This window comes from Harpegnathos saltator, unplaced genomic scaffold (genome assembly GCF_003227715.2).
Source record: "Harpegnathos saltator strain DR-91 unplaced genomic scaffold, Hsal_v8.6 scaffold240, whole genome shotgun sequence".
In the NCBI taxonomy this organism is placed as follows: domain Eukaryota; kingdom Metazoa; phylum Arthropoda; class Insecta; order Hymenoptera; family Formicidae; genus Harpegnathos; species Harpegnathos saltator.
In genome coordinates, this window is record NW_020230029.1 from 399,134 (window position 1) to 412,669 (window position 13,536).

The 13,536-nt window shown below is 30.2% G+C and overlaps 2 protein-coding genes across 2 annotated transcripts; one reads left to right on the plus strand and one right to left on the minus strand.

Annotated features, from left to right (window-relative positions):
• The first annotated feature begins 1,106 nt into the window (after positions 1–1,106).
• PIG-Z (phosphatidylinositol glycan anchor biosynthesis class Z) lies at positions 1,107–4,430 on the plus strand. Its single transcript, XM_011155891.3, has 5 exons — positions 1,107–1,562; positions 1,819–1,990; positions 2,057–2,457; positions 2,515–3,053; positions 3,268–4,430. The coding sequence occupies exons 1-5, from the start codon at positions 1,551–1,553 to the stop codon at positions 4,223–4,225; spliced, it is 2,082 nt and encodes a 693-aa protein (XP_011154193.1). The 5' UTR covers positions 1,107–1,550; the 3' UTR covers positions 4,226–4,430.
• A 689-nt stretch (positions 4,431–5,119) lies between these two features.
• HDAC6 (histone deacetylase 6) lies at positions 5,120–13,468 on the minus strand. The gene is made up of 20 exons (XM_011155893.3): positions 13,368–13,468; positions 13,207–13,310; positions 12,584–12,748; positions 11,872–12,294; positions 11,675–11,772; positions 11,264–11,437; positions 10,953–11,145; positions 10,737–10,796; positions 9,767–9,856; positions 9,553–9,659; positions 9,342–9,485; positions 9,153–9,262; positions 8,779–8,948; positions 8,335–8,675; positions 8,032–8,227; positions 7,801–7,930; positions 6,952–7,557; positions 6,712–6,875; positions 6,299–6,586; positions 5,120–6,197 (listed from the first exon to the last, which is right to left on the minus strand). The coding sequence occupies exons 2-20, from the start codon at positions 13,207–13,209 to the stop codon at positions 6,105–6,107; spliced, it is 3,555 nt and encodes a 1,184-aa protein (XP_011154195.2). The 5' UTR covers positions 13,210–13,310; positions 13,368–13,468; the 3' UTR covers positions 5,120–6,104.
• Positions 13,469–13,536: the final 68 nt, after the last annotated feature.

Here is a 13,536-nt window from a genome sequence, read left to right on the forward strand (position 1 = left end):
TCAAACGTAGAGTATGATTGGTTGTTGCTAATAGTGAAAAGAGGGAAAATTGAAATAAGTTGGATGTTATGACATCTAGTAGAGAACAATATATCTGTTTCGTATGAAGTAAACACTAACCAACATTAACATTTGCTGCATTTGTATATAAGTATTAATTTATTAAAAGGTGGAAGTCCAGTGTTAATAATAATCAATTAGTTTATATTATTGATTTGATTGCATTTATTATATAATAATTGACTTTTATATATAGTTTTATACTCTGTTTTAGAATATAATCTATCGAAGCAAAAAACCCAATATTTTAAATTAAATTTATATACTTACTGTTCTGTTTTATGAGAAATTTCATGCTCGATTTCTGCTAAAACTGCAACAACAGATTCTTTTGATAATCTAAATCGTGCATAAAAATCGACATTATCAAATTCTTCCGAATATGATGGTCGTCTTATTCTTATATTTCTTGTCCGTCAATAAATTAGGTTTTCAAAATCTTCATCTTTAGACGAAGATAATATGTATTCTAAAGCCATATCTCTTTGGTGTTCAAACATTCAAAATATTTGTCAACTGAATTCCAAAACCGGGATAGTCATAAATTTTTTTCTCAAATTGATGGTACTGCAGTGTTAAACTTCGTTTAAATTCATTAAACACTCAAAGTTTTGGGTTTAACTTTAACTGTGAGAAATCAACGTTAACCATGGTTTAAGGCAGTTGTGGAACGCAATTTTTCGTCTAAACTAGGGTTAACGAGTTAAATTTCGTTTACAGTAAGTTGTGGAACCGGGCCTTAAGCGCTTAGTGATTATCGTTTCTAATCTGGTTCATTCCCCTGGATTTGTTAAAGATTTAAAAGAATACTCCAATCATAGATAATAATCACTAAGCGCTTAGGCCCAATTCCACAACTTGCTTTAAACGGAGTTTAAAGCTAAACCGATGGTTAAAGGCAATAGTATATGCGCATATACTATTGCTTTTAACCATCGGTTTAGCTTTAAACTCCGTTTAAAGGAAGTTGTGGAACTGGACCTAAGTAGCTTTTTCTGCTGAACGCGGCCATTGTGAATCTTCCTTTACAATATGTTTACGACTGTTGTCAAATAGGATGTCGATGCATTAGTCTTCTGTTCGCTTCCGTGGCGGTCGTATGTGGTTCCTGTAACTACACATATTTTTTGATCGTGGGGACTGCGTATGTACACGTTGTCCCTGTTTTTCTTTTATCCTCATAATCGTTGACTGGCGTAGGGGATAGAATGTAACAGCTCTGCCCAGAGCCATTTATTGAACCAGTTATTTGTTATATCTTGAGGACATAAAGAATGCTGTAATGAATCTCTTGGAATAGTCATAGATTCCAAATACTTTATTCACGTAGATACGCAGATTACATGGGGTCTAGGGGTTGGCATCAGCCTGGGGTTTTCCAGCGCACAGTCATTTATTGAATGAATGAATGAATGATGTCGATGCATTACTGGTTAAATGACAAAAATATTATTGAGGTTAATTTTTGATATACTTATTTTACGAGGAATATGTCGTTGAAGGTAACTCCATTTACATATTTTTTTAAATATTAATATTTTAATTATATGTAGAAAATATTGCGTGTTACATATAGAATACATTCATAAATATAATTTCAACCTTAAATCTTATTAATTCAAATAATTTAAACGATCTAAATATAACTATGGGATAAGAAGCATAGTAAAATTCTTAAACTAATATAAATGAATGTGCAATTTATTGAATATTATAAAGTTATGATTTCTTTTCATACTTATATTTATTTATTGGTAGCACAAGAACGAGTACCGCAACTCTATTGAAAACTATTTGCCTATAAAACCTGTGAGACGCAAGATTGGTCTCTACTGGATTCTGGCTGTACTAAGAATAGCTCTTACTCTTGTTCCACAGACTGGTTACATTCATCCTGATGAATTCTTTCAGTCCATCGAAGTTATTTCTGGTAGGATTATTAACTTAATGCTTTTAGGTCTGTTGTTTTCTAAAATATTGTTATTTTTTACTGCAGGAGATCACTTTGATATTGACATCAACAGGCCTTGGGAATTCAATTCCACATTTCCAATTCGTACTGCATTTGTTCCAAAGCTCATCGTTGGTCTGCCCTATACATTCCTTAAGATATTATCTCCTTATGTATTTTATTACTTCAATTTGTCATTACGGACCCCATACTTCTATGTACTCTTCCCACGACTTTTCATGTGTATGCTCTCCTTTTTGTCAGATTATTTTCTGTACAAAATATGCTGCATTTATGGACAAAACTATAGAGTAAGACTCGTCACTTATGCCAGTTCCTACATCATGATTACTTATGCAACTCGTACTCTTTCCAATGCTATTGAACTTGTACTAACCGCTGCTCTGCTGTACTTCACTTCCCAGTGCATGGCTGTCTCAGAAAAGGTATGTTTTATTCTATGCAAAATAAGGAATACTTTAACAATTTCCTGATATTTCTAGGTGGTGTTTCAGAGTGATTTTCTTGCTAAAAAGCACAGTGAAGCAAAACCTGGGGTGGAGCGAGTCAAATATCATAAATTTAAGGCTTTGTTGCCTTCACATTCATTGAACCATTGCTTCATACTGGCCACAATAACAATAGTAGGGATATTCAATAGACCTACCTTCATTGCATTTGCTTTCGCGCCCGTCTTCTTTTGGCTGCAAAGAGGTTTAGGTTCTAGGACTGTTGGCTTCATAGACTTTCATATCAGGATATTCTATTTCATTTTCTGTGGATTGCCGGCTGCATTATTCTTCATTATAGTTGATAGCTTCTACTTCGGATACCTGACAGTGCAGGAGATAGGTAAAATGGAAATTGGAATGAATAATTTTGTAGTAACACCGTTGAATTTCCTGAGATACAATATGAACACAAAGAATCTTGCAACACATGGATTGCACCCCCAGTTCTTACATGTCTTGGTGAACATCCCACTATTGTTCAGTGTCCTAGGAATTGTTGCACTGTGGAAATTTGCGAAAATGGTGAACAGGTGAGAAAATATAAAATAAATAATAACATTCCAAATTAATTATGGATTCAGAAATTGAAGATAAAAATATTTTAGATAACAATCCAAAGTAAAATAATGCAGATAGAAGTTTTCTTCAATTGTGAAATTGGAGTAGAAGAAGTTAAATGAGTTTAATTATAATTTATATTTTCCATATATAAGCACACTAAACGTAAACAACATTCATTTTCAGCGTACGGAAGGCACAGTGGCTGCAACTGCCACGTCTGCAGAGCATTGTGGGCCTAATGACGTGCACATTTATCGTTCCGATCGTCTTATTGTCCCTCTTTCCTCATCAGGAACCTCGTTTCATAATTCCGGTGCTTTTTCCGCTAGTATTTCTTTACGCACCCGAACTAAGTCAAGTTCCTAGTCTGGATATTGTTCCAAGATTTGTCATCGATAAGAATGATAATAGCAGTAAGTCCTGCGGTTCTACTTCATCAAAGAGACAGGAAAGCAAACCTAGGAAATTAGTGTTCTGGTATGTCAGTAATCTCCTGCTGGCGCTTTTTTATGCTTTCGCACATCAAGGCGGTATCTTCCAGCTGACGTCTCACGTCGCGACCGAGTTGAAGGCTAAACCACATCTTACGCATCTACATCTATATACGTCATATAGTTACCCGTTGCCCACGTCGTTATTGCAGTTACGCAACACTAACCGCATCAATTTTAGCAGTGGCAACAATCATAAATACAAGCTCGTGCAAGTCTTTTATCTGTACGAGCAAGGCTCTAAGCCATTATCACGAGTATTGGATGACATCGTCTGGAGAATCCGGGACTGCGAGAACAAATTTATTTTCAAAAAAATCCCTTATAGGATGTATTATGCGTTACCGGCTTCTGCGTTAGCAGAGTTTACGGAACTGTTGCGCGGTAGATCTCATCTATTCGACTTTCGCGTAGTCAAGACTTTTTATCCTCACATTTCTACAGAGAGATTGCCGTCGTTGCCTTCGTTCGAAAGATTGGAGAATTTGTTAAGTTTGCAACTCGATAGAGTTTCTAGCAATTGTATCGAAGTTGCGAAGAATATTTACGACTACGCTGGACAATTTAAATTATTGTTGTTGAAGATTGAACTCCCTACCATAAACCAAAATAGACATGTGCCGAGCAAAACCGAGCAGGAGAAAAAATAGATAATTGAATATATTTCCCAATATTTTATTTATTTTATAAGGTAATGATAAAATAACTTTAATGAAAAACTAGTCAGTGCAAAAAGAAAGAGCTTGAAGTGATTTATTTATTGGCTTATTAAAAGATTTACAGAAAATATAATAGAGGAAATATGCAATTTAATTTGAAAAGAGAGAAGCACTGTTATAATATTTATATATATATGGAAGCATAGTAATTTTTTTATGCATAAGTATAAATATTAATACAAATTTCTATATGAGGGATATATTTTAAATTAATATAAAATATAATAATGCGCCCTCACTTATGAGATATAAGAATAATAAATAAAATGAGATTTCAGAAATGTAAAATGTAAAATTGATATTGAAATTAAAATGTTAATAAAAATTAAAAATGATATATTATTAAATTATGATATTACTATCAAATATATTTAAACTTTTAGTAAATTGAAAAATTTATAATTTATCAATGAATTTATTATCAATGATATTTACGAATAATATATCATGTAAAAAAAAATATTGAAATAATTAAGGACTTGGTAAATTATGGGAAAAAAAGTTAATTTGATGACACAAGTACAAATATTTCTTGTTTTTATTTTTACTAAAATTATTCGCTTCGCATCTGGACTAGAAATAGTCTTTGTAAATATGATTTATTAAAGCAAAGAAGTAGTATTCTTGCAACTATTTTTCTTTTAATTAATCCAAAAGATTAATTTTCTTAAAATAATTTTAAGGAATAAATTTTCATAATTTACAAAGATAAATAGATCATTTAATTAATTTCGTATTTAAGAGAAATGCTATGATTGTTATAAGATTGTTTTTAAAAATGAATGATAATGTAATGTCGGGTTAAAACAATATGGCGGACATAGATTTTAGTTTTATGCATTGCATTATTAAAATGTACATGAAATCGAGATAAATTATTTCGAAAATTTTCTACGTACTTAAGGTATTTGAAATATTAAAAGAAAAAGCGAAAATATAATTATAAACATGATAATTTTTACTTTGTGTATGACGTGTATAAATGTGTGATGCGTGTGTGTGTATGTGTGTATAAATGTGTGCGCGCGTGTGTTACATATCTTTAATATACTTATCCTATATAGAAAAATATATAGTATGCTGGAAAAATTGCAGTAAGAAGAAAATATTAGTCAATAAACTAAATAATTAAATTAATTATGGAAAAAATAGGGAAAGATAATTTTCTTTCCCATAATTTTTAAAAATTACTGAAATGAATCCTGAAATTCCTGAATCTGAACTTTTCCCAGACTCCATTTCTACAAATCAGTCATTACGAGGTATTTTTAATGGATAACATAGAATTAATGTTTTCTAGAATAATTAAAATCAATTATTTTAATATATTGACATTTTTATAATTTGGTTATTTCTTAGCAATCTCTAGACTATAGTTTCCTTGGAGAACAAAATATTATTCTTGGATTTATAATAAAAGCTTTGCTTTCATATAATTGCGTATTTACTTAAAATTCCATTAATTATTTCATATATTATAAATTTATACTTTGCACTTTTTTGATTATTTCTGTTTTTTTTTGTTTTTGATCCTGATCTACTACATTACATATATAAGCGGATTTTTATAGAGCACAGAATTATTTCTTTCTCTCCCTCTCTCTCTCTCTTTTGTTTAATAATTCATGATTTTTAGTTGAAAATCCTTGAAATTAATTTTTATCTTTAAATTTCTAATCTAATTGTATTATTGATTAGTATAATTTCAGATTAATAATTATTGTAACTTCAAATAGTTCCCTGTTTTAAATTTTTACTTGTAAAGTTTCTGAGGGAAATATTGCTAGCGTTAAAATAGCGTTAAAATCAATTAAGATGTATGTGTACTACTTTCACTATAAGTCCAGGGAAGCACTTCATTAAATTTGCTTTGATGAGCTGCATTCCTTGCTGCATATAATTGCTAAAAATACAGTATATTATTCGTTTTTATTATCTTTACCTGAGAAAAAGTATATTGTGTGTGTGTGTGCATGTGTATGGTTTCTTTTCAGAAATACTTACAGAATTATCGATATATGCTTCGCAACCATAGCACCAGACGGAAATATCGCTGAAACTGAGTGCGATAGGATGCAGGTATTCTTCCGCATGCTGTATCGCGTGCTGATTGACATTGCGAGCACAGTGCACGGTGTAACATTGCAGGCAGATCCAATTTTCCGCAGTACTAGCACATTCCGTGCAAGGTAAAGTCATATCGATTCCACTTGGAGGAACTTCGTTAACCATGAATAGATGTGGACAGTCTCGCAGAGGCACCACCGCAAACATTTCTCCCGCTGTCAGAGCCTGAGCAATAATATTTTTCTTTAATTTGAAACATCATGTTAATACTCATGGTAATAAAAGATATTTAAAAAAATATTTTTACACGTATCGATTACTTTGTACGATAAAATACATGAGTTATACACCTGAAGATGATCAGAAAGATAGTCCAGAAGATTTGTAGTTTGTATTTCACGTTGTAGTGCTCCAGCTCCTTCGTCATCATTGTCATCACATGTGCCAGAACTTCCTTGCTGGTTATCTCTCGATTGATTTGTGTCCTTTACACATTTTTGTATAATCTGTGAAACTGAACATTATCAAATATAATTTATCTTAGTCTATTATCACAATTATTTTCAAACTGTAAATTTGATAATAATTACCATCCAAAGTTTTCGCTTTGTTCTTCTTTGATCCAACGTTTCTCCTCGCCTCGTCAGCGTCATTTTTCACTATATCCATTTCAGAATTTTTAATTTTAATATTCTCTACTTCGTTTTTCAGCTTCAGAATCTCTTCATCCGTTACAAAATTTAAGCAATTCTTATCGATACACAAACTTAATTCCAATTTCTCGCTTTGAATTCCCTCTAAGGCAATTTTCGATTCCGTTTGTTTTGGTTTTTCCAAGTCTCTTCCGCACTCTTCGAGCTTTTTATCTCTCTTAGAGGATTCTCTCTTAGAAATCATCTTGAGTTTAGGAAGTAACTTTTCCTTTGGTAAAGACATTCCGTATTGTAAATTGGGCCAAAATTTTTTATGAGTTTTCAAAACGTTGTTGATGGAATTGATCGCGCTGGTACAGGGTACCTGACCAGGTCCCAACATTGGCAAAGGATCGCCTAGAAGGGCTTTAGTACACATAGTCATCGCATGAGAAATAGAATTGATGTTGTAACCTCCTTCAAGGCTGAGGATTACGCGACCGTTGGCCAAGGATGAAAGCCAATGTGTCAAATGACCATAGAGTTCTGGATTTGTGTGGCAACCTAATGAAGGAAAGAAAATATTAGTTAATTTTTTCAAGAGTTCAACAGTTCTACTATAAGAATATATATATTATAAAATGAATATTAATATATATTTATATTATAAATTATAAATTATAAATTAATATTAATATATATTCATATTATAAAATTGTTATATATATATATATATATGTGAATACACATATACACACATACATATGTATAAACAATAGTGGTTAATTTAATACCAAGATACATTACCTCCCAGTGGATCACCTACACAAGCATCAAATCCAGCAGAGATTAAAACTAGCTCTGGATTAAATTGATAAGCAATAGGCATTATAACTTGCTGGAATGCTGCTATGTACTCTACATCTCCCATTCCTTTCTATAAATGTAGCAAAGAAAGAAGAGTAAGAATTTTCGTTATAATAATACTAAAATGGATTAGCACGACAGTATTATGAATAAAGTATTATTGCTGTCTACCTTGTTCCACGGTACATTTACGTTAAACCCTTCGCCTGCATTTAAACCAACACTCGTATAATTAGCATCTTTAGAACTTGGGAAGAAGCTTCCGTTATCATAACGATGGACAGATGTATATAAAACTTTCGGATCTTCTTCGAAAATAGCTTGTGTTCCGTTTCCGTGATGAACATCCCAATCGACTATCAGTACCCTGTATATATAATTATAATTAAAATTATATAAAAGGGATTTCAAATTGCGAAGTGTTTATAAATTAAAATGCGATTGATTTAATATAGATAATAGAAAGTGCCATACTTTTTAACGTGATGAAATTGTATGGCATATTTTGCAGCTACTGCCACGTTATTAAAGATGCAAAAACCACATGCAGCATCTTCCTCAGCATGGTGTCCTGGTGGTCTTACAATAGCTACTCCGGATTGACTTTCTCCGTTTAAAACCGCATCCACTATTTGCAGTAGGGATCCAACAGATATGCAGGCACTTGACCATGTTTCATTGTGAAAATAAACAGAATTGTAACCAGCAGCTTCCTTGTCTAATTCTTTAAGTTTTAATGTCATTATGCTCTTGATACTGTCGATGTAATCTTTTGAGTGAACCAAAGATAGTTCTTCTATTGTTGCACACCTTCCCTGTAAATTAAAAATAGAAAATAAAAAGAATTATAAAATATATATTTTTAATCCGCATAATAATCATGAAAAAATAAAATAAAATAATTATATATCATCTTACATGTAATAAATAGCAGCGTTCTAGTAAATTATACTCTTCGTGATTTCTATAGATGCTAGAGATACGAGTTGGCTTCTCTGGATGAGAATTGTCGGAAATATTACAATGTTTTAACATTCTCTCATCGTAGACAATACATACTTTGTGCGGTGCTTTATATAAATTTGTAACTGTGAAAAAACTCTATTTTAATTTAACAAGAATCTTTATATATTAAACAATAAAAGCTATCATAAAACAGCAATGTCAAATAATAAATTTTTTTAAATATAATTCCCAAAGAAATCATTTGTTTATATATATAAACGTTTACTAATACATCAAATAATCTATTAAAAACTTTCTTCTTAATTTTCTTCAGGCAAAAAACTTACAATGCATTAATTCGTCCAGTTTCTTATCTATAACTTCAACATCTTCTTTGTTTTGTTTAGGATAGCAATTTCGAGTCTCATATTTTTCTGGTTTAATTTGATTGCTCCTACTAAACATTAATTTTTTCAAATTATATTAATCAATCATATTAGTAAACTATTTTATCTTAATTATGAGATAATTCTTACTTATATATAACTGTAACTACATGTTGATTAGCTATCTCCTCTTTATTGTAATTTACAATATTAATACTATGTGTGTCCTGGTACTGATAACATTTCCAATATGGGCGATGTGCGTAGATTACATTTAAAATAGTGTCACGTATACTGGAAAAAATCTCATGAAAATATAAATTATATGTTAGTTAGATACTATATATTTGTTATTGCTTACCTCAATGAAGATAGATCAAGTGTTTGTAAAATAGGACATGGATCACCTAATAAAGTCCTTAAAGTCAGTGCTGCGCCTTCAGCTAAAGATTTCAAGCAATAGCCGCCCTAAAATAAATATTTTAAACATGCATGATTAATGATATATATACGTACACATTTAAAAAGAGTGAAAAATATTTATATATAGTTTATTATTATTTTTGTTTACATACCTCTAGAACGACGGCAACTTTTCCAGCCGCCAGGCTTAATAATGATGAAAGTAAGTGTGAATAACATGCAGGAGTCACTAACATCTCTCCCTATAAATTAATACATAACAAAATATTTCTTTTTAATCACATTAAATTATTATTATAGATAATTGCTAAGTTATACATAATTCATTAATAATTGTTTTATTAATTTTATCACATATTTAATATACATGATAAACAAATAATATTATATATATTTTTACAAGAAAAAATTTTTATAAAATAAGTAAAATAAGTGATTAAAACAAAAATTTTATTAAATACTATATCACGCACATGTTAATAAAAAATATACATATAATGGTATAACAAATATAAGCCTAATAATAAAAATCAACACAGAGACACAACGTATGTTGTGACAAATATCAAATTTGACAAATACTCTGTATAAAATGTCGAATTGAAACGTATTAAAAAGTATTGACATTTTGAATACGTCTGAATTCTGCTTTCTGATCCGAAGAAAGGGATTGAAAAGTATTAGTTCCCATTAAATTTCACCGCGCTAAATGCGGGATGGCAGTGGTGAATGCTTCGTATTAAAAAGGATTCAATTCATTTCAAATATGCCTTGCATTCAATAGCAATCGATAATTTTCAAATGCGAACTTTCGTGAAAAGTATTAATTTCTTCTCCTAATTGTTTTTGGATTCAGAAGCATACAAGATTTTCACGTTTTATTCGTAGCATTGAAAAGTATTGGCCCGCGATCCAATCCGAGATTTCCGCAAAGCAGAATTCACGACGAAATCTCGTGCATGCAAAACAATACTTTTAAATATGACATTTTATATAGGGTATATCAAATAAAATATTTTAACCTTGTTATCGCCGAACGCGGCATCAAAACCAGCAGAAATAATGACCAGGTCTGGACAAAGCTAAGGAAAAAAAAAGATATGAATAATTAGAAAAATATACCTCTGGACAACCGAGAGCAGCGTCGTAACCAGCTGACACTATTACCAGATCCGGTTGAAACTACAATAATTTTAATTCTATCAACATATTAAAAACAATGATTCCGACGATTTAATATAAAATTACATTTGTTGCAAAATTAAAATAGATATTAACAAGAAAATTAGAATTTAATACATAATTTTTAAATACACTACATAACATCAGATTACATACCTCATAAGCCATTGGCAATAAAATTTGCTGAAAAACCGCAATATAATCAGCGTTAGTCATGCCAGTTTTATTCAGAGGTATATTGAAGTTGAAACCCTCTCCAAGGTCCTCTCCAACATTATGGAAGTCAGATTCCCTTAAGTTAGGCCAGAATTCACCATATTCGTAGCGATGTATCGAAAAATAGACTACACTGTAAAAAAATTCAAAACATTTTTAGAATCACATTGTTGTACGAATTATTTATTGTATTAATTTAACGCAATTTAAAATATTTAAAAAAAATTCGGGAAAGGGAGAAAGATATATACCGCGGATCATTGTAAAACATTTGTTGTGTTGCTTGTCCGTGATGAACATCCCAATCGACGATTAAAATTTTACTCGCCCAATTGGAAGTTAGAGCTTTCTCTGCTGCAAGTGCTACATTGTTGAAGAAGCAGTAACCACAGTACTCTGATTTCATTGCATGATGGCCTGGTGGTCTGAAAATATTCATAATATTCGGCATGTGTAATATGTATATCATTCAAAATATGATAAAGTGTAAAAATATATATATTAGTAAGATTAATTAAATTACATTATATTAGACATATTTGGATCAATGAAGATAAAATTAAATAAATAAGATACATAATAATAAAAATAATATAAATATATTAATAATATAAATAAAAATATATTCATATTGTTAAAAACCTTCAATATTGTTAGCTTACCTAACAATAGCCATGCCATTTTGTACCTTACCCTTGCAAATACTTTCTATCAAATTAATTGTTGAACCCGTAGCCAATAAAGATAATCTATATGTGGACTGAAAATGAAAATTAAATTTATAGATTTTAACAAAACAGGAATTGTTTTATCATATATTTAAAATATAAATTTAAAATATAAATATCTATATACATACTGGATGAACATAAATAGAGTCGTACTTGGACGACAACAGTTCTAAATTCTCAGAGTCCATACAGCCATCAGTAGCTTTCAGAATATCAATATGTTTCTGACTATGTTTCATCAAAATTTCATTCTCTGTTGCTAATCTTGCTTTGATAAGTTTACATCGTTGCACTAAACCTAACTCTTCACATCTCTGTAGTACTTGTGTGAATCTTGCTGGACACTCAGCATAATCTAGATCCCAAAGGCATTCATGTTCTGCCATACTTCGATCAAATACGAGACCAGTGTCCTTATGTATTATCTCATATGAATCAATAGCCTTCTGGTATATATCTTGTACAAAATTGTTATTTGACTTTTTTCCTACTAGAAGTTGTCGCTGTGCTGCTTCTCGTTTAGCAGCCAATAGTGCAGCTGATGGACGGATCTAAAATTAAATTATTAATAGAATATTATACATATAAATTTTATTAATATTGTATTTTTAATTATGTATTTTAGCATATTTAAATTATTAATAATTTTAATTCTCAACATTGAACATTCTTAGCAATTTGAACACTGTATCAGAAAAAGATAAACTATTGTGATGCAATATTAATAACACATATATGTGTATATATAACATGTATATAAATTAACTACATAAAATTTCTAATAAAAAAGGAATACATAAATAAAATAGTATAATATTATAAATTATTAATGATATATACATTTCCTGACTTTCCAGGCTTTTTCATTTTCTTTATATTTGCAGGCATATTCTCAGCAGTTTTTTGACACTTGCTAGAGTTTTCAATCACTTTTATCAACTCAACTTCGCTTTCCGCTAAATGTTTGGCTGCAGTAAATAAATCAGTTTTCTTTACATGTTCAGCCTGTAAAATTGTTTTTAGTGTTTAGTTCATAATAAACATAGTTATACAATTTTATTTAGAGTTACTTATTATTCTTATTATTTTATTAAATTTTAAATTATTTGACTAGTACAAATGCAAAATTTGTTCTAAAATAAGTACAAATTACAATAAATTAAATAAATATTTTTCACTTATATTTCACTTATATTTATTATACAAAGCAAGCATAAATTTATTCCAATATTATAGTTTACTTTCAAGAAAAAGATTATATTTTTAAAATTATATTTAGCTTATCATGTGGGATTTTATTAAAACATAATACAAAACTTAAACATAATAGAGCAAGGTGTAGGTGGTAGGCAAACAAGCAATTATTCCTTCTATAGGTATAACATGGTTTTTTTCAAGAACATTATTAATTTATCTATAACCAGTGATGAGTTAGCATGTAAGAATGAATTAATTTTTCTTACCATTTGTTCTATTTAAAGAGATTTAATGTACGTTAAGATTATCCACTTTAGATAAACATTGATGCGTCATACGATCCAGATTATGTACTTCATGTAATCTTCTCCTTCAAGAAATTAAGAAATTATGACAGTCAGAAAATCAAATATTTTAATTCACTCACATCATATTTTGCCCTTGTGTGCTGTTCGTTAATTATTACTATTATCGTATTTATATTATTTTTGGAAAATAGCGAGATCCCACGAAATGACAGCTGTGGGAAAAAGCTACTGATGATAATATGTTCAAAAATGTTACTAACATGGAAGCAAAGTGATAGCAACCACTTT

Bases quoted from the DNA above. Each gene is read 5' to 3' on its own strand.
- HDAC6 (XM_011155893.3), bottom strand. The intron at 11,773-11,871 runs GTATGTATATAG...TTTCATTTTCAG, and splicing joins ACTCTATTTATGTTCATCCA to TCCACATATAGATTATCTTT. The intron at 10,797-10,952 runs GTATGTAATCTG...AAATTATTGTAG, and splicing joins TATTGCCAATGGCTTATGAG to TTTCAACCGGATCTGGTAAT.
- PIG-Z (XM_011155891.3), top strand. The intron at 1,991-2,056 runs GTAGGATTATTA...TTTTTACTGCAG, and splicing joins GTCCATCGAAGTTATTTCTG to GAGATCACTTTGATATTGAC. The intron at 3,054-3,267 runs GTGAGAAAATAT...ATTCATTTTCAG, and splicing joins TTTGCGAAAATGGTGAACAG to CGTACGGAAGGCACAGTGGC.